Source organism: Hevea brasiliensis, chromosome 18 (assembly GCF_030052815.1).
Source record: "Hevea brasiliensis isolate MT/VB/25A 57/8 chromosome 18, ASM3005281v1, whole genome shotgun sequence".
In the NCBI taxonomy this organism is placed as follows: Eukaryota; Viridiplantae; Streptophyta; class Magnoliopsida; order Malpighiales; family Euphorbiaceae; genus Hevea; species Hevea brasiliensis.
In genome coordinates, this window is record NC_079510.1 from 6,823,500 (window position 1) to 6,848,120 (window position 24,621).

The 24,621-nt window shown below is 30.2% G+C and overlaps 2 protein-coding genes and 1 pseudogene across 10 annotated transcripts; all 3 read right to left on the minus strand.

The window, feature by feature from the left end:
* Positions 1-658: 658 nt before the first annotated feature.
* On the minus strand, positions 659-8,316 carry LOC110640214 (protein LPA3). 9 transcript variants are annotated; one of them, XR_009146062.1, is made up of 12 exons: positions 8,208-8,294; positions 7,994-8,131; positions 7,179-7,226; positions 7,043-7,082; positions 6,384-6,484; positions 3,372-3,564; positions 3,199-3,297; positions 2,628-2,745; positions 1,842-1,969; positions 1,290-1,325; positions 1,172-1,215; positions 659-972 (listed from the first exon to the last, which is right to left on the minus strand). XR_009146062.1 is itself a non-coding variant. In XM_058140824.1 (11 exons), exons 1-9 carry the CDS (start codon positions 8,274-8,276, stop codon positions 1,849-1,851), a joined length of 927 nt encoding a protein of 308 aa, XP_057996807.1. In that variant the 5' UTR covers positions 8,277-8,294; the 3' UTR covers positions 659-1,215; positions 1,290-1,325; positions 1,842-1,848. The 9 variants fall into 9 exon arrangements, 2 of the variants coding, with proteins under 2 accessions (XP_057996807.1, XP_021647135.2); XR_009146061.1 differs by having other exon boundaries at positions 1,163-1,215; XR_009146066.1 differs by lacking the exon at positions 1,290-1,325.
* A 3,034-nt stretch (positions 8,317-11,350) lies between these two features.
* Positions 11,351-17,325, minus strand: LOC110640208 (bifunctional pinoresinol-lariciresinol reductase 2-like; annotated as a pseudogene).
* Positions 17,326-18,334: 1,009 nt separating this feature from the next.
* On the minus strand, positions 18,335-18,856 carry LOC110640210 (uncharacterized mitochondrial protein AtMg00810-like). The gene is made up of 2 exons (XM_058140486.1): positions 18,515-18,856; positions 18,335-18,379 (listed from the first exon to the last, which is right to left on the minus strand). The coding sequence occupies exons 1-2, from the start codon at positions 18,854-18,856 to the stop codon at positions 18,335-18,337; spliced, it is 387 nt and encodes a 128-aa protein (XP_057996469.1).
* Positions 18,857-24,621: the final 5,765 nt, after the last annotated feature.

A 24,621-nucleotide genomic window follows, 5' to 3' on the forward strand; every position in this document is an offset into this window, starting at 1 on the left:
GCATCAATCCTATTATCCAAAGCATACAATGAGGAAGTGTTAGCTGAAAATAACATTTGGATTTTAAAATCTTGCTTAATGCATATTAGCAACATCCAATAACTTTTCAATTCACCAAGAGAAATTAGGCCATGGCATGGCATAAAGATATCTTGGATTTCAGCCAATTTTGCTTGGAGCCATGATGATGCAGCTTAGGAGGTAGAACAAATTAATTGGTGAGATCTGGATATAAAATTGAATTATTTGTTTTTACTTTCAAAAGCATACAAGAAACTTTCTACTTGTAGAACTTAAAAGGATTTTGAATAGTAATTGCAGACCCATGCATTAACATTTTATCAATACTTGATATAATATTTTAGAAAATATTACTATTTAATTCATTTATTTTAATGAAATTAACTACTTCACCCTTCTATTTTAAAATTACATTATTTAGCCTATATATTTTTATTCCTTCTATTCTTTAGTCCCTTTGTCCGATTTAAGTTATGTTTTCTGTTAGTTAATGTATTCAAAGTAAAGAGAAATTACTGTTATGAGATTAATATTTTAAAACTTAGAAAATAGAGGGGCTATATAGTTGTATTTTTCAAATTATAGGCATTAAATGAAATTCAAACTAACGTTTAAAATGACCGGAAGGACTAAAAAGTAAATGGAATAAAAATTTAAGCAATAACTAACGTATTTTTCAAAACAGAAGAACCAAGTAGTATATTTTGTTAAAATAAAGGAACTAAATAATTATTTCTAATAGTTTATGACACAATCATACACTAGAGACTTTTCCATGACTCTTCTCATAACTCATATAATGAAGTATGTTCCAAAATATCACTGAGGAGAATCAATTTCCATGAATTCAATGGAAAACTAACAAGTGCAGTCACAATCCAGGTAAATGACGTCAAAAGAAGCATCTTACCACCAACAAAGGAAGAAATAACCTGGTTTGTTTGTAATATTCTGCAAAGATAACTGCATGATTTCAGTAACAAAAGCAACCACCAGAGAGAAAATGCCATAAAGCAAAATTCCCCCTAAATCTTAATGTGCCTTAAAGCTTATTCCAGACTATTGTACTCTACACATTAAGCAACATGTTTGAATGGTAAAGCCTAAAGTGATCCAACAGGATTTTAAATTTAGAATTTACCATTCATACTTTTAAGATGCCAATGGATTGCTTCACCGTATGAGATCATAGACCTGGGAAAATGACACTCAGAATTATGCCAAGGCCCCAATCCAATATGATCAAAGATACTGTTCTACAATCATACCTTTCCAATTCTGAGGACGTTCATTTCTTGGAGAAGCTGATGAAATCCACGTTTAACAGAAATAAATGAATATGTTATAGGGAAAATTACTATCTAGTCCCTACATTTTAACAAAGCTAATTACTTTTTCTCTCAATTTTAAAAAAGACACTATTTAGTCCTTCTATTTTTAGTCCGTAAACTTTTTAATCACTCTCGTTAACTTTTCTATTATTCAAGTTAGTCAAAGGAGAGAGAATAGTTTTAGACAAGGATTGTATTATTCAAATTACAAAGAATGAAAAGTTGAGTTGGGAAAAAAATTTTGGTTTAAAAATAACGGGAGGGACTAAATAGTTCACTAACTAAGAAATAGAGGGTTTAAGTAGTTAATTTCGTTAAAATATAAGAATTAAATAGTAATTTTTCCTATACTATATATCATAACAATATCATATATTTATATTCTTGAGATAAAATCTTAAATAAAGATGGGTTAAAAATACTAAAAACAATGGATATCATTAAACCATAGTATAACAAATGAGATATATTTACAGATCTGTTAAGTACCAAATTCTCAAGCTGATGGGAGAATATCCAAGGCAACTTCCTTAAGTGATGGCATAACTTCCTGCTGATGCAAACAAATGTGGGTGTTCTTTACTTTTCTTAGGACTTTCCATGGACCTGGATAACACCTGAATCCCAAGGTAAAAGCAAGGAAAAAAAAAGAGATTTTAATATGGAAATTAAAAATGAACATATTGACTCTTCCATTAGAACAAACAGCCATTTGTTGAAGGCAATATTAAATGTTAAGAGAGATTTAAAAAAGGCCTAATTACACCAAAAAGCCAAATCTTTGCATCAATTTGCTATATAATCCAAATCTTCTAATTTTGGCAATATAGGGCCGATTTTTGAAATTGGTTGCAATTTTTTTTAACAAACTCACTACATTGGTCAAAATTGAAACTAAAATAATATTTTATCCATTAAAAAATTAAAAACATGATTTTCACGATTAAAGAAAAAGGAAAATTGAATAGAAAAGAGAAAGGGGAGAGAGAAAAGAAAAGAAAAGAAAAAAGAATATAAAAAGAAAAAAAATCTTTTAATTATAACATATTAATTTCTTTTCTTTTTTAATTTCAAGTTTGACCAATTTGGTCAGTTGGATAAAATTGAACCAACTTTGTCAATTTGGTCTAACTTGCAAAAGTTAAAAGGTTTGGATTAAATCCCAAATTCATGCAAAGGTTTGGAATTTTGGTGTAATTAGGCATTATAAAAAAAAAAAAAAAAATCTACTTTAGCTACAACTGCAGAATTTCACTTAGCAATTAGCCAGCATACCTGAAAAGAGTTCCTCCATTGCGTCCTTTAAAATTGTGAATGTAATACACAGTCTCCATCATTGGGAAAAGGGTCTTGGAAAGAGAGGCCAGCTTAGGATAGAAAAAGGATGGATAATCTTAATTCCTTCAAGGAAAACTTTAGTCTAAGTAAACATAAAACTTGACTTGTCCCAATAGAAATCTTTTTTTGGGAAAAAACAAAAAAAAAAAAATGAAATACAAATCCATATTGTGAAAGCTGCAATGAAAAACTCATACAAGATTCTTCATCTATTATTCTATTTTCTTGTATTCTTGGTAAATTCTCATTGAACAATCATGAGCAGAATTCCTTACAAAAGGAATATAAAGTTAAATTAAATAGAGAAATAATTAGTAAAAATTGAAAAAAAAAAAAAAAGAGGCATAAAAGAATCTCATATTCTACATTTAATACTATGCTTCTTTATATGAAGAGGGATGAAAGACCACAGCAAATAGTGGAACAAATAGCATGGCATTGAAAATCCAAAAATCCAAACTAGAAGTTAAATTGTTTAAATCAACAAATTAATATTGCTGAAGGATACAGCCAGATCTTATACGATCAAGTTCTCCATTGAATATAATTAGTTTTCGTGTTGTGTTTGCAACAAATTCTCTATAAAGCTCTTCCACCACAAGCATTTCTGAATTACAAATGAATAGCAAAAGTATGAATCCAATGGAGTTTAAGTCCTCAAGATGATAAGTTTGAGGCTACCATTAACATTAAAATAAGGATAGGCGACCAGGAACAATTCGTCTTCCGGCTTCACACGATCTGTCATTTTGACTTTCTCAACAAAACCAAAATCCTCAAAAAATGATGGCTTTGTCAAATAGTCCAACTTAAGGGAAGATCCTTCAAAGGCTGATTTTCTTGCAAATTTAACTTCATTTGCCTCTGGGAAAAACTGGAGCAAATTGATGAACAGGTTCATAATTAAACCCTTTGGAATGGGAAACAAAAATCCCACAAAAGATGGATGAACAAGATTTCCATGAGTTGAACTCAGAAACAGAAGAAAAGAAAGCAGCATCCCAGACAGATGACAATAATGCAGGTGAGCTTTCATGGAGTGTGAGCTTTCATAGAGTAAGTGAAACTTTACACAATAAAACCTCACAGATAACTAGATTTTATAGAGCATTTGACCACCCCTGGCAAACATCCATGTTGGAATTACATAACCAGACTGTGAATTGTGGGAAAAAAAAATATAACTGCTACCCATAATAATCTGAACTCAGATTACAGCTATCGCAAAACGTCATGAACTGACCGAAGCTAGTTGAGATCCACGGCTGCTATCGCACTCTAATAATAGCATCAACAAATACTTGAACATTTATTCTTTATGTTTAAACTCAATTTATAGCTTTGCACAATAAAGATAAGCAAACATGATTACAAATCTACAAGCATAGGATGTATTTACTGTGAAATACATCTTGAAAAATCTTTAACCTAGGTATTCCATTTGTGGTAAAAGTGTATCAATGTTAGGAAGCAAAAGACTAGTTTACTCATCACTGCAACAATTCTTGCCGTGTGTGGGCCATGGTAAGGCATCTTTATTTTCCTTCATCCAGTTAACAAGCACCCACACACATAAAAGGAGAGGATAAACATAGTATAAAATCTCATAAATATTGAATACTCCATAGATACTCAAACTTTTTAAGGCACTATTAATAATTTAGTTTCACCAATTTGTAACATTAGGTGCTGTATTTCATTATTGTGAGCACAAGCCTTGTTGCAATGGAAAGGTTGCTCATCCCTCTTCCAGCACTTCCAAAGTGGCAAGCTTTGTGTACTAGGCACATCCTTTATAAGTTGTGCTGCTCTTTTACTCAACTCAACAAAACTCTAATCCTAATCTAGTTGAAGACACTACATTGAAATATTCCCCCACTATGTTCAATTTAGGACAACAACTGTAGAAAGGGTTGGTGGTGCTAAATTTTTTCTAAACACTTTGCATATGTTATTCTGGATCTCTCACTCACTCACATCACTCCAACTTGGACATGCTTAATCTTTTGCACTGATGCATATGCCTTATCTATAGTCTATACTGGATATATTTACCCCATCTCAAATGCACCTCTAAACTTATGATAGCTTATAATATATTATATATTTAACTGTAAAATAATCAACCATAACATCACAAAATCCAAATAGCTATTTGAACTGGAGCCAATAGAAAAAAGTTTATTTTATTTGCATCATATAAATAAATTAAGTGCCTATTTGGTATTGAGGTTTCAAGGCTAAAACTGCTTTTTAGGGAAAAAGCACTATTTTAGATGCTGTTAAAAAAAATAATTTAAAAAAGTTGTTTTACTAATTTAGTGTTCTGACAACTAAAACTTATCAAATTTAATTTTAAATCAAATTTTTTAATGCTCTCTAACTTATAAATTTTAAAGAGTGTTTTTCTCAACAGCAGTTTCAACAATAATACCAAATAGACTCTAACAAAATACTCACAAAATAATCTAAAAAAGGAATCATTTAGATAACAAAAATTATAAAACATAATATTGAATTACACAAATAAGAAGATATCATTAGTAAAATCCCATTTTACAAAGTGTAGTTCACAATATAAAATTTAAAATATGAAACAAGAAAAATGGGAAAAAATTGGACTCGTTGAAAACAGGTTATAAAAGATCAGTTGAGATTCGTGTGAACTGAAAACTGCAAAGCTATAACCATTGGTAGTTATAATATTTATGTAACAAAAGAGAAGAGCTGAAGTATGTGGAAAGAAGTACAATGTGCAGACAGATGTACTAGGAAAAAAAGCCATTCATATTCATAGATCATACCTACAGAAAATTTGGTACTTTGATGTCCATCAATACACGTAATTAATAGATTCAAAGGAAAGTAAAGAACTTTTCATGAACTGGCTGTTTCACAAAAGAAATCTACTACTAAACAGCTTTCCAAAGAGTATCTTAATTTGGAAAACCTATTTGAACACGTAAGCATGTTATTTAACAACTATCTATTTTCTTCAAAATATTTCTGAAAAGTAAGAAAATTTTCTACAAGGTAGTGCTAATCTTTCTAAAATCCTAATGCAATTGGGATTTCAGAACTCTATACATAGGGCTTAGTTTCTCTATTTTATTTACAGACTTTTATGATTATTGACTATTGCTCAGAGAAATAAAAGTTGAGAATTTGTTTCCTATTAATTTTGAGAATTGGTTTCTCATTGCTTTCTGTTCTTCCTGGTTCTACATCATGCATCCTTAACCTTTTGTAAGTAGGTGATGCTCATGTAGCCTGAGTAATTCTAGGTGTGAAATATATGGTTTCCATCTTTTCTTCAAAACTTCCAGCAGTCTAGCCAACAAGTCATGCCTCAGTTTCATCTTACAGTTCCACTCAACTTCCAGCCACTGTATCTAAACAACATAGCATCAATCTGTTCCCGTAAAGCTTTGAAATCCTTCTACCAACCATAGGTCTTTACTTCATTCCTCTTTTGTTTTGTTAAAATGTAAAATATAAGCACTTTGGAACAGTCCTAGATTTTTGCATTGTGAAAAGCAGCAAAATTAGGCTATGTGAAATCTCTATGTTATGTTTGTCATTTATTTGTAAGAAAGGATCCATAACAAACCCTCCCTCTAAGCAACATAGAAATCTTATTCTTATAAATCAAACAATAACCAGAATAAAACCAAATAACAATTAAGTACTTACTATTCTGGTTCTTGTAGCTTTCTCAGGACTTACGAAGCAGTCACAAAATTCACGAATCAGCTGCATGCTCGCAGTCATTTCTATGCCCCCTTCAGCATCACCTGATAAGAAGCAATATGATATATGGAAGAAATGTGACGGTTATATTGTCATAATTTTTAGCCGTTAAATAGCTGATGTAAGCAAGAACTGTAGCCTATAGTAGCTGTTGGTATAACTGAGAATATTAGTCAAGAATAAAAGGTTTCAGTTACTTATTCATTCTTAAGTACTCTTTTCTCCCTCTTCCTTTCAAAAGTTTTCTCTTCCCTCTCATTTCCAAATTTCCAGTTAAGATACAATAATAATTTGTATCATAGTTGCAAAAATATTATAAGTTATTAGTTAGAAGTAGTTTTAGTTGCTTGGCAGCTGAGCTCAGTATTTGATCAGCTGCAGCTTCAATTGTCAGAAAGTTAGGAGAACTGCAAGTTAATTGGTTATGCTTAGCTCTCAGGTAGTTAATTTTTGTTCTCTTCACGTGTATATAGCAGTCCTTTAGCGACTGGGATTCTAATATAATGGAGAACAATATCTCTTCTTCTACCAGTTTCTTTCTCCATTCATAAATCTGTTCAATAAACATATATAAAGATTATCAAAAGGCAAGTGAAGAGAACCTGGAACAGATTCAAGTCCAGATGTTGGGAATTCAATCTCCTGTAATAGACATTTTTCAGTCAGAGACTTGTTAGTAATCCTAAAGTTCTGCACATTAAAATCTAATTCTCAATATTTAAATTGGAGAGTACTAACCATTAACTTTTTGCCATCCACCAAAGCCAATTCAGTTGCTTTTTTGGCCTGTTAACAGTAACAAAGCTGAAAATAAACAGTTTTTCAACTGTAATAAGCACAAAATTCAGGGAAATAGAAAACTGTTATGGAAGGTTTAATAAGCGACATTCTGTAAGCAGTTAATCCATATTCTACATGGTGAACTGGGTTCATGCAAGAATTTCCTGCAAACATACATATGTTGCATTTGGAATTGGGATAGGAAGTAAAAAAAAAAGAAAGTATTTTTCAAAGAACTTGAAATATCGGTTTAGTTATTATGACTAAAACATATCAAAATTATTTTGAAAACAATTTTTTTGATTTAAGTACAAAAGTATTCCCACGCTCGGCCGAGAGTGGTATTCAGGTAAAGCGAGGGCTCCAGGATTCAAACCCTCGACCTTGCAGTAAAGTCCGCTGGAGATAACCAATCACTTGGTGTTTTGAAAACTATTTTGAATACACTATAACTAGCATATTTAATAATAATGACAAAAACATATCAAATTTATTTTAAAAATAATTTTAAATACCCTATAACTAACATATTTAATAATTTATAATACCCACTTACAATTTTAAAATAATTTTCTAAGCTTAGTTTCAACAGCAATCCTGTACCCATTGAATTTTAGAGTTTGTAAGCAGTAAATATTAAAGCACAGCCTCATGAAAAGCCTAACATTTTAATTTTTCAACAACAATTGCAGACGAAATGACATATTATGTACTTGAAAAAATTAATAAGAACGAGTGCAAAGAAGAAAACATATGGAATGTAAAAGCTTTACTTGTTGAAGAAGCTCATCATAATCACGGGGAAATGGCAAATCAGATTGAAGAAAGGAAGAGCCATTTCTTGAAATAGAGCGAGCGATGAATTTGGGAGCTCTTGAAGGTCCGAGTAGTGAATCAATTCTTTCAATATTCTTTAAAAGAAAAAAAGAAGCAATTGAGTGTATAAAGGAAGATTGAAAAACAGAGTAATTGATAATTCAGCTTTACCTTTGAATTTGGGAGGGAAGGGATTGCCAGCGGAGCAGAGGAGGCGACTGTGCTGTTGGATAATGCCATGTTTTGAACCACTCACAAAGAAACATGATAGCCATTTTTGTCAGCTGAAGAAGTGTTTTTTTTTTTTTTTTTTTTTTTTTTTTTTTTTAAATTTAAAAATAATTTCATACTTTAAATAAATAAAAATTAATTTATTTTTTAATAATTAAAAATTATAAAAAATATTAACTTCTTAAAATTTTTTTAAGAAATTATTATTTAATATCTTTATTTTAATAAAATTAAATATTTAATCTTTCATTTTTAAAAATATATTAATTATTTTTATATTTTTTTCATTTATTAATTAATTTCTTTTATTCAATTTAAATTAAGTTTTTTTTAATTAATATATTTAAATGAGAAAAAATTTATCATTATGAGAGTAAATAAATTAATGTTTAAAAAAAATTTGACCATATAATTATATTTTTTAAATTAAATGATAAGAGGAATTCAATAATAAATAAAAAAAATGCATAATTAATTAATATATTTTTTAAAATAAAAATATAAAATAATTAATTTTATTAAAATAAATAAATTAAAAAATAATTTTTAATAAAAAAATAAATATTTTTTTATTTTATTTTTGAAAAATAAAAAATCTCTTTATCCATCTTCCATTTGTCTTCCTACGCATTCAATTATCCTTTTTTATTTTTAATTTTTTTTTAAATTAAAAAATTAAATTTCCAATTTTGATTTATTTTTAAATGCATTCTCTTTTTTCCTTATTTTTGTAAATAAATAAAATTTTTAAAAATATAAAATTTATCTTTAATAATATTAAAAAATAAATACTTATATTTTAAAAAATATAAATAATTTTTTTTTCAAATAATAAAATATTTTTTTTACTATTTTTAACTAAATTAATTATATTGAAAAAAAAAATAAATGGGACAGGAATGAAAGAGGAGGAAAGACATTAGTATGGGCGATTTTGATATTTAATTTTGGTTTTTTTTTGCTAATAGAAAATTAAATTAATAAAATATTAAATCTTAATAAAAAATTAATAGATTTTAAAATTATAGAAACCACTCAAATTTATGTTTGTTGAGACTAAAGTGTGAATAAGTATAGATTTATACAATCTATACTATATATAAATGTGAGTAGGAAAAGACATTAGCTTTGTCAAAAATGTCATTCATTTTTTAAATTAATTATAATTATATTTTTATTATTTAAATTAATTTTAATATTCATATAAATTTAAAATATTTAATTTTATAATTCATATAAATTTAAAATTCTTAATCACACTTATAATTAACTTCGTATTAATATAAAATTTTATAAGAAGTAATTAATTAAAATAAGAAATTAATAAGTGAAAAATAAAAAATTTATTTATATTATCAAAATTATTAATAATTTTATTAATAATATTAGTTTGAATTTTTTACTTAATTTTTTTTATCATTTTATGAGTCATATATATAATTAGATTATAAATATTATATAAAAAATAAAAATAATTATATTGACAAATTATATAGATTTACTTACACACATGCAATGCACGTGCTAATAATGCTAGTACAAACTAAATATCTTTTCAGCATTTAACAACATTATATTACTCTAGCCAATTTTATTTTTTGTATTTAAATTTTTTTATTTAAAATTATTTATTATATTTAAAAAAATAGATTATTCATTATTATTTTTCTACTTTTGCTCTTTATTTTTATTAAATGCTATCATAAATATTTATACAATTTTCAAAGTGAAATAAAGAAAATTTAATCAATTTTTAATATTTTTTATAAAAATAAATTTATTTAATTATTTTTTAATTATCATAAAAGATTTAAATATGGCAAAGAAAATAGGTGGTAAAGCACAATTCTCGTACCAATATTTAAAACACAAGAGTTGACAATATACAAGGCCCGTGAGCATACAGCGGCGGCAAAGCACAAGCCACTTATTTTCACAATATTGTTGCACGCGTCGAAAATTATTTAGGAGACATTTATGAATACAGTTTATATATATATATATATATATATATATATAAAATTTATTATTAAATTTTGAGATTTTAATTGAGGGTTAATCAAATGATTCATATGATTCAATTCAAAGTTAAGCTGATTATTAAATCCTAATTTTAATATATAACAATAATAGAGTCGAAAAATAAAATAATTTTATAGAATAATTAGTTTTTATTATAATATTAAATTTATAATTATACTCGATGAGTTTGTACCTTTTGAAAATACTGCATGATTTTATTAATGTTATCAAAAAGATCTTTTTTTATCTTAAAAAAATCTTTTTCAATATATATAATGAAAAAATCATTTAATTTTGTAATTGTGCCTTTACAAAATATCCTTTCAATAGAATAATAAATTTGAACTATAAAATAAAAAGTAAAATTTACCTTATAAAATTAAATTTATCCACTAGTTTTGTTGATATAAAAAAAAAGGCAAAGTCAATGTTAGCTAATGAAAGAAAATAATAAAAAAAATAAAGGAATGAGAGAGGGAAAAAAATTGTAATTCTGTAAATATTATATGAGAAGAGAAAAAAATAAAAAATAAAAAATAAAGAGTTAGAAAGGAAAAATTATGTCTTAGTCAATAAATTTTAAAATTTTTAGATTTATTATTTATTTTAAAATATTAAAATAATAAATATTCAAAGTGAAGTGTTCAACGTATTTAAATTTATTAAATATAATAATATTTAAAATATTTTATAGGGTCGAAAATTATTTTAATGAGTTATATAAATAATTTTGTATAATAATATATCTAAAAATTTTATTTAAAAAAAATTGAGTGGGTCAATTGATCCCATTATCCAATACATGGCTCTATTCATACTGATTTTTTTTTTCTTAGACTGGTCTGTAATAAATTTAAGACATAAGATGTATAGTGACACCTATTTATTAAATACATGGGTTTCACGTGACTGTATCTTAGATTCATATACACCTGATCTAGATAAGAAATTTCCTCGTGTATACATGGTAAAACGTATATATTAATAGGTGAGACTCACGTATTTATATTTAAAGTTTATAATATATGCTAGTTTAAGAGTAGTGAGTGAAATTGAAGTAATTAATTATTACCTTTGATGAAATGCAGGAACTCTTCCTTGGAAATGGAGGATTTGTGAAGATGTTTGCCGATCACATCCTCCCAAATTTCAACTTCTGTCTGAGACAAAATATTTTTGGGAGGTCTAATATAAACATTCTTATTGAGGGCACAAGGGTCATCGATGGTTTTAATAGTGTAGATAGAAGTATCATCTTCATCAACATAGATTGCTTTTTGATTGACATCTCCAAGACAGGAGACATGATCCCTAGAAGGAATTACGGGACAAGGTTGACAGAGTCCTCCTAGAAAATATTCAGCAAAACAATTAGCAGAAATGTTAAGTGAATGGAATTCCAGCTTCTTCAATTGCCTTTCTCACCACAAATTTGTCATCACATATGATTCTTCCAGGTTCCTTTGCTTTTTCCATTCTTGTCGGATATATTCCGAATTCTGAAGGCACAAATCTCTGCCATGTGTTTCATTATCAGCATACGTGAAAGCTAGAAATTTGAAGAATTCAATTAAAATAGGAAAAATGTTCAATTTAACTGTATTAATTTAACCAATTTTTAACTTTTTTTTCTAAATTAGTTAAAGTTTCAATTTAACTCAATTTAACCTAAAAATTAAAATTTATAAGCTAAATTTCTTAATTTAAATAAAAAAATAAGCAGTTTCATTTTTTTAATTTTGAGGCTAAATTTCTTGATTTCTTTATTTAAACCTAAAAATAAAAAAGATTAATTTTTTTTTTTAATTTTTGGGCTAAAATTAAGTTTATATTAAAAATTTTAAGTTAAATTAGATAAAAAGTTGAAAATGAGTAAAATTGAACTTTTCTAATAAGTACATGAGTGCAATTGAGTTTTAAACCATTCAAAATATAATAGGCAAAATAATTTAATTATTTTAATTCAGAAAAAGAATTAATTTTAAAAGAAATAGAATTTATTTAATGAAATATATATCCTTTTTAATATATAAATAAATAATGAACATTTCATTCCATTGCTGTTATATGTTGTATGCCAAATTAAGTTCATTTTATTTACAAAATGAAAGTAAAAAACATAAGATATATAATTTTAATCATTGATTGTAATGTCCATTATTAAAAAAAATATTAATTATAAATTATAAAATAAAAATAATTCAAATTAGTATATTAATAAAATAAATATGGCTATTTGTGTGGTATAGAACTTTGTAATCAAATGGAGAAAATTTTTAAATATATAATTTAATTTATATATTTTATAAATAAAAATTAATAAATATGATTCATTACAATTTTAAATAATATATTAATGATTAATGTAACACCCTCACCATCGGTAGTCTGTACGTTCTAGTGTTCTGACGACTAATGTTTATCTGGACAGTTAGGATATCTGGAACTACACTTAAAGGATAGTGAGGAGATATAAAATGATGGAATACATAGTAAGAAAATACAAGAAAAATTAAGAGAAAATAAAAGAAATAAAATACAATTTGGTTAAACGAGCTAGAAACCATAGCGATGGGTGATCGCATCAGGAAGTTACGGCGATGACCGTTAACTAGCCCTGAACCACGGGGAATCCTAAAAAATATTTTCGGGATGAAATTAAAGGTCTACTGAGGTGTAATTGATATTGGAAATGTCAAAGAAAAATTAATCATTTAGTACAAAGAAAAATGAAAAATCAAGAAACCAACAAAAATCGGTAGTACCGAAAAATCAGAAATACAACTTGAAGATGGGCATTTTGGTCATTTGACACCTAGAGTTGGCTTTTGACCTAAATGTCCATTAAAAATAAGTAGTATTAAATTTTGGGAACCCCATGAAAAAGAAAATTAAATATGTAATGAAAATTAGGGAAAATATGGGAGGATTAAATTGAATTATGAAACTTTGGATTATTAAAATATTTAATCTAAGTTAGTGGACATTAAGTGACACTATATAAAGACACATAAGGACACCTAAGGAGCAGAATTGTCCCACTCACTTCATCATTTTCATCAAGCTTCTCTCCCATGGCCGAATGTTCTTCCAAGCTATCATCCCATGGCCGTTTCATGTAAGCCTTTATCTACCCATCTTCAAGTCTAGATTTTAATAATTTCCTTCATTAAAGTTGCTCTATACATCATGGGCAACACAAAGGCAGCAAAAAGAAGAACTTTGGGTGAGGTTTTATAAAGCTCAAAATAAGGTTAGTGCTTATTTTTCCTCTCTTGCTTAACTAAACTTTGAGTTGATGTTGTGATGAGTTGAATTGTGGAGAAATTGAAAAAAATAGATGAGCATTTGTGGGGATCCAAATTCGGCAGCCATGGAAGTCCATGGGAAGTTGATTAATTCTACTTGTAATTGATGGGTAGACATGTTGATTTAAGTAAATAAATGAATTAGAGTTTATGGGCATGTCTATGTTTGAAATGATAATTGAATTAGGGGTTTGAATAAGTGTTAAAGACTTTGGACAATTGAGCTTAAATGTGGCAACCTTCATTTCCATGGGGTTATGATTTATTTCTTCACATATATGGTGAATTGAGAGGTTGATTAGAGGGCTTATAGGTACTAGAGTTTAATTGTCATATGCATGCTTGAATTGGATATTTGAAGTAAGGTGGTGAAATGAATATGGAAGTGGGAACATATGTACAAATTGGCAGCCTTGATGTACTTAAAAAAGCCTTAATTTCATATATATTGATGTTGATTAATGATTAATAGAATGTACATTATTGGTTTGGATAAATTGAATTAGGGTTTGGAGAATTGAATTGTTGTTGGACATTGATTTAACTGAATTGAGTGATGCTGAATATTTAGTTGAATTGAATTGTTATTGGACATTTGATTTAATGAATTGAGTTGTTGCTGGACACTTGACCAAATTAAGATGTGAATGATGCCAATAGAAGTGCTATGTATGCGAATTTTAGTTTTGGGAGGAAGAGGAATATCAATTGGAAGTGTATTTTCTTGTGCAGGTTGTGTTTGTTGTTGGCAGTAGCTAAATTGAGCCATAAGTGCAAATTTGTGACCCCAATTGGTATGAGGCTAATTGAAGGTAAAACTAGATATAAAATAGGCTAACTTTCATGGGGAAATGTTGCCAAAATTCTGTCCAGAAAGTGACCATCTATTTGACCTAATCCGGATTTGGTAGTGTGTAAAACCTAAAATCTGACCATATGAACAGTAGCCATTCAATTGACCATAACTCACTCAAAACATGTCTAAATGACCTAAAATTTATACCGATGGAAAGCTTAGACATAGGGCTACAACTTTGGTGAAGATCATAGAACCCAAAAATGCCATTAACTGAGTCAAATTACTTGCACAACTTGAGGTATCAAAACTGTCCAGAACCATTGCAACCCAGAATTTGACCATATGAACAGTAGCCACTCATTTAGCCATAACTCACTGTAAACAAGTCCAAATGACCTGAAATTTATATCAATGGAAAGCTTAGACATAGAGCTATAACATGAAGACACCAAAGCCCAAAAATAACTAGAACCAAGTCAATTTGCTTGCCTAAGTTAGGGTACCAAATCTGCTAGAATTGAGTTTGACCTAAAAATGACCTAACTTTGTATTAAAAATGCAATCTGTCCAGCTTTAGTAAATTGATCATATCTTGGTCTATACAACTCAGAATGACCTGAAATCAGTGCCAAAGGTTCAATAAGACATAGAACTATAAATTTGCTTCTTTGACCAGAATCTAAAAATCAAGGAAAAAAGGACATTTAGCTAGATCAGTCTAACATACCAAAACTAAAAAATTGATAATACTATACAATAAGGCCTTGAAATAAATTGGCAATAAATGCCAACTTGTGAGAAATGTACAATGTACTATATTGGCATCATATTGAAATGCAAATTGTGACATGTTGATACTAGAATCAACTTATCCATGATGTATAAAAAGGTCAACATGTTCGTTGACCAGTGAAAGGCATAATGACATATAAACTCTAAAAATAAAGAATTAAATATGTAATCTTATAATATGCTCTAGTTTGCCTAGTTGACTAGTTTGAATAAGTTGCCATGCCAATAGGGTTCTAACAGCTGTATTGTAAATGGCATAGTGCCATATTGTGTTTTATGGCTTATTATGCCGCACTATGATTTTAATAACCTATGGCTATATGGATTGTGTTATTATACTTGGCTTATTGCTTGATTGATTATATGGCTTCTTAGCCCCACTGTTTGCACACTGGGAGATACTTTGTGATCGATGGTGTGACAGCCCGAGGTACTAGGTACCCAGTGCTATTTCATCCATAGTTTGTACACTGGGAGATATTTTGTGACCAATGGTGTGATGGCCCGAGGTGCTAGGTACCCAGTACTATTTTATCCGTTTATCCAGTCTGGTCAGTGTATAGGCTACATAAGCAGTCAATTAAAACATTATTTCATTTAGGCAGTTAAGTTAAGTTAAGTATAATAAAATTTCACTACAATTAAATTAAGTATTAAATGAAATGAGTAAAAGAGATTAGCAATAGAAACATAACAAAAATACAATTTGCAGAACCCTAGAGACTTAAAATACAATACAGTTAGAATAATTTATATACTGGGTATTATTAACTAAAAGGTTATAAACTTAGCACTTCCAAAGAGGAACAAACTAGTATGTAAGATAGTTAATACTAGAAATACCATACCAAATAAAATTGATTCATGAGTATTCGAATTATGATCTATTTCTTTCTTTATTTGTATATATTATTTTATTATTATATTATTGCACCACTAAGCAGAAATACTTAGCACGATGGAATTGTTTCCTCGCGCAGGTATTGAAGGTAAAACCAGTAGACAATTGACTGAGATTTTTGGAGTCCAGATCTGTAGAAGTGTCAGAAGAGTTCAAGGTTGTCACATTCTTAGCAATGCATGTAGATAGGGCTCACATTAAGCATATAACGTATTTTGTATATTTTAATTATTTCTTATATTGTAATTCAAACTAAGAAATTGCATTAATTAAGTCTGTGATTTAATTAAACTATATAACATATAGACTGTGATTTTATGCAATTAGTTGCAAATTATGTATATTGATGAAATTAAGAATTTCGATATAAGAGCTGAGTGTGATTATGAATGAGACTGTGATTATGATTATTGAGACTGTGATTATGATTATTGAGACCATATGGTATTTACCACATTAGTCAGACTTTAATAAATAACGTTAGTGCCTAAACCATTTTTCAACAAATAAAGTTTTAAAATTAACAGTAAACAGGACAGCATAAGATAGGGTGCTCCGGCACCGAATGTGCATTCTTTGCTCAGCTACACTATAGACGGGTGAGGGTGTTATAATTAATTTAGTAAATATTTACACCTAATTGATATATATATATATATATATATATATATATATATATATATATATATATATATATATATTGTCACTGGAAAAGAGATTAAGAGATCGAAGACTCGAACTTGACTCTGTAGAATTAATGTACTCGAATTAAGATAAAAAACAACTCAATCAACCATTATCTAACCACAAAGTGATTACATATATGCATAAAATGGATATATTTTTGTTATAATTTTCTGAAGAGTGAGTTAAATAATTTCAAAGGTAGGAAGAGAAAAACACATATATACCTTAACATTTGGAGCTTGTTTGATAGCATTAACAAGCTTGAGTTGGAGAAGGATTTGGTGGCTCCTAATAATATGACCACCATAAATTGCACAAATAACAACATCAACTAATTTTACAGCTTCTACAAGGCTTTGGTAATCTTGATAAACAACATTGCACCAGATGAGCTCCTTGTTCCTTAAATGACAATAATATTTGCACTTTCTCAATCTCCACACAAATCTCGTGCCTTTGGACAATGTATGTTTCATGCCCTAAGGCTAAACTTACCTTCACCAACAGGTACCCAGTTCCTCCTACTATCAAAACCTTGCTTCTCTCCATCTCTCTCTCTCTCTCTCTCTCTCTCTCTCTCTCTCTCTCTCTCTCTCTATGGAGATTTGAAGATATCTTCATTTCACCAACTTTTGTGGCTTTACATAGTTTTTTTTTTTTTAATTAGGTTTGATTTCAATTTGTTCCTTTGGGTCTAAACATTTTTTTTTTCCAGAAATCAAACCCATCATATAATTGTCATTGTAGTTTCTTTTATATATATATATATATATATATATATATATATATATATATATATATTATTTTTACATGAGTATATTTTAGGTCCGTTTTATGATCATAGAAGACTAAACTTTTTGGGATTTATGGCTGCCTGCATCCTCTAAGGATTGAAGCTAAGTTATTTCCTTAGGAGCGTAGTAGGTCTTGTAGAAACTTAGAGAAAATTGTATATATATTGATAGGCTGATAGCCAAAAATATTTATACAAGAGGAATGAGAGCTACAACAACAACTCTAGCTAATCATGAGCTGGAAAATATTTACATGATCTAGAAAATATTGAGCATAACAACATAATCAATAATTACCAAACATATAACAAATACGTGATCCTCTACACGCCCCCACAAGCCAATGCCGATCGTGGAAGGAGGCGAAGCTTGCTGCGAAAGAACAAGAACCTATCAGTAGGCAGAGGCTTGGTAAAAATATCTCCAATTTGATCAGCAGTGGAAATGAACTTGATTTGCAATTGATCCATAGCAACTCTCTCACGAACAAAATGGTAATCAAGCTCGATATGTTTTGTTTGAGCATGAAAAAGGGGATTGGAAGAAAGATAAATTGCTCCCATATTGTCACACCAAAGGATAAGTGGATGAGAAGTTGAGATTCCAAGTTCTCTGAGTATTGATTAAAGCCATATAACCTCTGCAGTACCATTAGCAATGGATTTATACTCACTCTCTATGGATGAACGAGCAATCGTAGGCTATTTCTTAGCAACCCCAGACACAAGATTAGAACCTAAATACACAACATAACCACTCGTAGATCATCGATCATCATTGCACCTGCTCCAATCACTATCAGTAAAACACTGAAGTTAACAATTTGAATCAGAAGTAAGAAAAATACCATGAGGGCTGGTGGAAGCAAGATAACGAAGAAGTTTTTTTACAGCTTTCTAATGAATATCAGTTGGGGCATGCATGTATTGACGTAATTTATTTACTGCAAAAGAAATGTCTGGACGGGTCATGGTTGCATATTGAAGAGTACTAACTGTTTGCCAAAATTGAGTGCCATCTTCAAGAAGAGTACCATCGATTTTATTCAAGATTGGTTTGACAGCAATGGGAGTACTACAGTCCTTTGCATCCGTCATGCCAGTTTGTTCAAGCAAATTAGAAATGTACTTTTGCTGGCTTAAAAGAATTCCTTTAGGAGAGTGAAGAACTTCTATTCTGAGAAAATAAGAGAGGAGACCGAGATCCTTAATTGGAAATTGTCGATGCAATGCTTGAATAAATTGTTGAATTGCAGTAGTGGAAGAACCAACACCGTCCAATCTCATCAACTCAATCAAGCGAGAAGCAATTCATTAATTGAAAATTTTAGAAGAAGCTTAAATATTGCATTAATCAGAATAAATAAGTTTACATTATAAAATTTACATAAACCAAAAATAAAATTTCAACACTTTATACAACTGCTCAAGTCCTTTACATACATACATACATACATGTGCATATACATCAAAAGAAAATTTACAAAGGGTATGATCAATATACCCAGTAACAAATATAAAACAATGCTTCAGTAGCGCTATAAGTAGCTCACTTGCTGCTTTATCTATCTCCTTACCTACGACAGTATAAACAAGCTATCGCTGAGCCAAAAACTCAGTGGTGCATAACTTAAAAAAAAAAAAAAAATTAACACATCAATATAAATCACAATTTGCCAAACTAAATCAATTTGAAAAAAAAAAAGTAGTAGTAGTTGTGCACAAACCTCTTATTCTCTTCTTGCTTAATTCAACCTCTTCTTGTCCTTTGATATATCTTTCTCCACTGAAAATACACAATGGAGATGTCTTAATACTTAATTCAATTACCACTAATTGTTAATTAATTAAATGCCTAATGAATACCTAAATCAGTTAAGCAATTTCTAAAGGTTTGGATTCTGGACATATTTATACCCTGTCTTTGGAACTCAATTTCAACTTAGTTTTTATCATAAATTTGATGAAGTGTTCTTCATGAAAATTGTGCCTCTATGTCTTAGTTTTATTTCCCAATTTGAATCACTCTATTTGGAGTTTTTTTCGCTCTAGTTATAGTCAATTTACCATTCGGGTATCAAGTGGTCAATCTGACCAGGTGTAGGAATTTTCAGAATTGGAATCCCTAACTTGTGCTAGAAATTTCTCTAAGTTGCATTTGGTTTTGGGTTCTAGTCAAAACATCAAAGTTGTAGTTCTAGGTCTTATAGAAATTTTGGCTTTGGTTTCACTGTATTTACAATTTTTTGGATCAAGCTATGACATTTTTGCCAAAATTGGTCTAATAGGTCTAAGTCCAGAATTTCTGGGTCAAGTCTGGTTCTGGTAGATTGATTGACCTAACTTTTCTAGCAATTTGATTTGGTTAGAGTCAGAATTTGGGTTCATGATCATCATGAAAAATGTGCTCCTATATCTAACCTTTCCAATGGTTCAAGAATCAGGTCATTCTGACCTTCCTAGAGTGAGTTATGGCCATTTGAATATGTACTATTTATTTGGTCATTTTTTTTCCAGGTCCAGTATTAGGTCACCCAGATTCTAGCCAATTTTAGACTAACTTATGGTCAGTTTTTGGGCAATGTTTCTACATGAAAAATGTGGCATTATGACCCTAATTTCATCTCCAATTGGCCTCACACTTATTGGAGCAACACAACTCTACTTATGGCCATTTACCCATGCTGGACTTATTGGTCCAGAATTCAACAATTCAACAATCCTCAATTTCCTCAAGTCCATTCATCAATTCTCAATTCTAAGCATACTAAATGACCATAATTAAGCATCACAAACAATAATTGGTCAATAATTTTCAAAAATCCATAATTTCTTCCAAAACCCAAGCCACCATAAACCCTAGTTCTCCCAAATTTCACAATTCATGCAATTCTCAACATCTCAATCATGTCTACTACTCCAAACAAGCTCAAACTCATGTTCAATTCAAACAAACACCATCAAACCTTAGCATACCTATAGCTCACTGAATTTTTATCCCTTCATACATGCATAATTTTTATGTTTCCTTAAGTTCAATTCCCACATCTAAGCTTAATTTCATGCATATATACTTAGTTATGTTAGAAAGACAACTTACCTTTGATGAAGCTTTTCCTAACTTCAATCTCTTCACTTTTTCTTCCTTTCTTTACTTCTAAATTCTTAACCAAGGTCTAATTTGAAGAATTGGTGTTGGGAATTATGAGAATTACGAAGAAAATTTAGGATTTTATGAGATTCAATTATGCATCAATATAGGATTTTGAGAGAAATGGTGAGAGAGAGAGGGACGGCTGGACATGGGAGGAAGAAAGTGAATTTTTTTCTTTTTAATTTTGTCTTTATGTATATATATTTATCCTTAAATTTTCATAAATTAAAATTATAAATTAATTAGGTCATGCTTACCTCACACTTATGTCATAATTCCCTTAAAAATTTGAATTTCTATTTCCTTTTTCTTTTCTTCCATACACTTCTTTATGTTTTTAATTCTTTTTCATAATTTTAATTTCCTACATTTTAATGGATATTTAGGTCAAAAGTCATCCTAAGAGTGAATTGACCAAAATACCCCTTATCGAGTCTGATCAATTTTTCTAATAGTACTAGGTTACTTCCTGAACTCTGATTCAATTATTTGAACTTGTAACAACCCAAAATTTTTAAATTATAAATAAAATGAAAAGGAAATATTATGTTATTAATATTATAGGATTTATTTGAATTGATTTTAAAATAAAGGAAGATAATAATAATAAATAAATTAATAATAAATAATTTTATTAAAGTTAATTTATTAAATGAGAATAAAATAATTAAATTTTACTAGATTATATTTATTTTTATCATTACTAGAGTTTTATTAAACTTTAACATAATAAAATAATTTTGGACCTAATTGTAAACCTCTAAGAAGTTGAGGGACTAATAGTATAATTAGAAGTAAAAAAAAAAGACCCACAACAACATGCGGGACCTCCCCCCAGCTCTCCTTCTCTCTCTCTCTCCCCGACTCCCTCTTTCTCCCTCCCTTTTTCCTTCATTTCCAGCCACCACTCATGTCAACCATCACCAGCCAAGGATCCAATTGCCTCCCTCAGCCGCTCCAGCATCGACCGATCCTTCCCCATCTGTTATGAATACCGACATAGCCTTCCACCACGCCGAGAAAGGAGGAAGAAAGAGGTGGGAGCTTCGCCCCGACGTCGTCCAACGGTTATTTCCGACAAGACAGGGCCCATTCAACTCCTGGCACAGCAAGCTTCAAAACCCCACTAGCCTTACCTCCAATGATGGCTGGAGAGAGGAGATTCGGCGAGGAAAAGTTGAGAAAAAATGAATGGGTTTCATCGGTTTCTGGCAACTTTTCTGGAGATCCAACCATTGGATCAAAAATCCGAGACCACCGATGGACTCAGGGTGATGAAATCTTTGAGATAGGACTGGTCCTGCTCTGATCGGACACTGTTTGAAAAAGGCGATAATCGGACAGTCCAGATCGCTTGATGAGATTTTCATACTTTTTCGATTTTGAAAATTTAAAAATAATTTTATAATAATTATTAACAAAATTTGGACTTAATTTAGGTGCAATCGGATAGAGGATAGCTCACTGGTGTCGGGATCGCATTTTCAACCAGATCTGGCTGCCCGGCAGCCTGTCTCAGAATGTGGTCGATATTATAGTCAATCCTAGCATTTTCAGACATTCTGGACACGTTTCAGGTGTCAGATTTGGCATAGGTAAACCCAAACTCTACATTGCTCAATTTTTGCCTTGTACTGGGTTAGAATAAAATTCATAAAATATTCATGGGTAATTAGAAAATTGTAATTCCTTTTACTTTAGCTCTATAATATTGGTAATGACCATGGGGCAAAATTTTAAAATTTTTAGAGCTTTTCGGAGTGAATTTTTATGAAATATCAATTATAGGGACTAAAATGTAATTTTTAAAGTTTATGACTATTGTCTAATTTGGAGGGCCTAGGAGGGGCCATATGATGTTAATGAGATGTGATTGTAGAAATTGAGAATTTAGAAGTGTTATTTGAATCTTTGTGCAGGTTGGGTAGGTCCTAGGTATAAGGGAAACTCTGCCGGATTTCCGGCATGAATTAGGTTGTCTGTTGTCTCTTTATAGTTTTATTTTGACTTAGTACTAATAAATTTATGATATAATTATTTAGGTGATCGAGGTCAACTATTTTCCTCCATCCAACAACCACAATAGTCCTCGGTGTACTGTGAGTAAAATATTAATTTTAATTATAATTTTGATATTATTATATATTCAAGCATGCCCTTGCATCACTTATAAATATGTATCTATGTAGTTAAACACTAGGCACGTTTTATATTGCATTCTTAATTGATGAATCTCCATGGATATTGTTTGTGGTAATTTGGAGCAGTGTGTGTGCGTTGGTGTGCGTGTGGTATGGTATTGGATATGGACAGGAAGGATAGACACGGCTTGAGAGACACTCGCTGGGACTTGGTCCTTTATGGATAAGTCGGGGTAGACACGGCTTGAAAGACACTCGCTGAGACCTCGCATTTGGTTTATTAAGCAAAAGTCTGGCTTAAGAGACACTCGCTGGCAGAGGTTAGATTAAGAGAGATGTATAGGGGATCAGTTCCCATATATGTACTGTTTGAACAGTGTTGGGTGGGTGAGTGCTCCAAATTGCCTTTTTACTGCTATGATGTGGTTTGTATGAAAATTATGATGATGTTGCATTCCATTCTTTAGGATGCATTAACTTTAGTTAGCTATAGAAATTGTGGTTAAAATTAATATTTTACTCTCTGAGTCGAACGCTCACTCCTGTTCACCATATTTTTCCAGGCTATAGGAGGAGACTTTTTCCAAAATAACCTGTTTCTTTCCTCACAGGTTATGAAAAAATTATTTAACTGTATTATTATTATCAAAATTTGTAATTTAGAACTCCGTATGTACTAGTAGTAGCATTAATCCTGTCAGGGATTTCATGAATTTAAGTTTTTGTATTAATAAATGAAAAATTTGTATGAGTTTTAAATAGTTTGTAAATGATGTAACAGGATTGAGCTGGGCTCTCCTAATTTTAGTTTCTGATAATTACTGGGTTAAGTTGACTCGAAATAAAATTATAATAGTTTAATTTAAATTATTTTATATGCATATTAGGCCTAAATTGTGGGCTTGGTCATGGGTTTGAGAACAGTAAGGCTTACTATGGGCCTCGGGGGCTTTATGCCGGCCTAGGTCCTAGTGCCGGTCCGGCCCATAGGTTGGGTCGTGACAAAGTTGGTATCAGAGCTTAGGCTCTAGATTCATGGGAAGTACATGTCTAAAGCTTTAAGAAGAGTCCAATTAGGAGTTCACATGCGGAGTATAGGATTCTATTTCATTTTTTTTCTGTAACTCCTTGTTTCTAGCTTTTGCGTTATACCCTGGGTAATATAAGAGTGCTTTAGTTAGTATCTTGATTTTTGTAGAGTACATAGAGATGTGAAATAGATTTAACATATGTGTTTAGGTCTATCATGGAAATATATACTTCAAGAAATGCTATGTTCCTATCAGTATGGGTCTAAGTGTTGTGCCTACTGGTGCTAGGCACGAGTATAGAAAGGTGAGTTTTGATGGTACAGTTACCCTAGATAAGGGTGAGGATACCACTGCTAGCAGGTGTCAGTGGATGACCCAGTCAGAGTAAGTTTATGATATCAGTAGATTCAAGAGAGATAAGAGATTGGGAGACTTAGTCTATCAGGATGTATCGTAGTAACTATACAATATTCTCAATGTCCGCTCTGTATGCTGCAAATTATAGTAACGATATAAGATTATTGTATAGAGCTACGTGCATCCCTGTGGTACTTCATAATGAGGGTGTTTACAGATGGCCTCTATTTTGGTACAGTTATGCCAGAACAGAGTTCTATATCTGCAGAGGAGTTGGGAACTCCTAGTTAGGGATCTAGAGCAAGAATATCAAAAGGTCACAGTTGGGTGGTAACTAGAGTCAGTGACTCAGTTACCTTAGCATGAGCT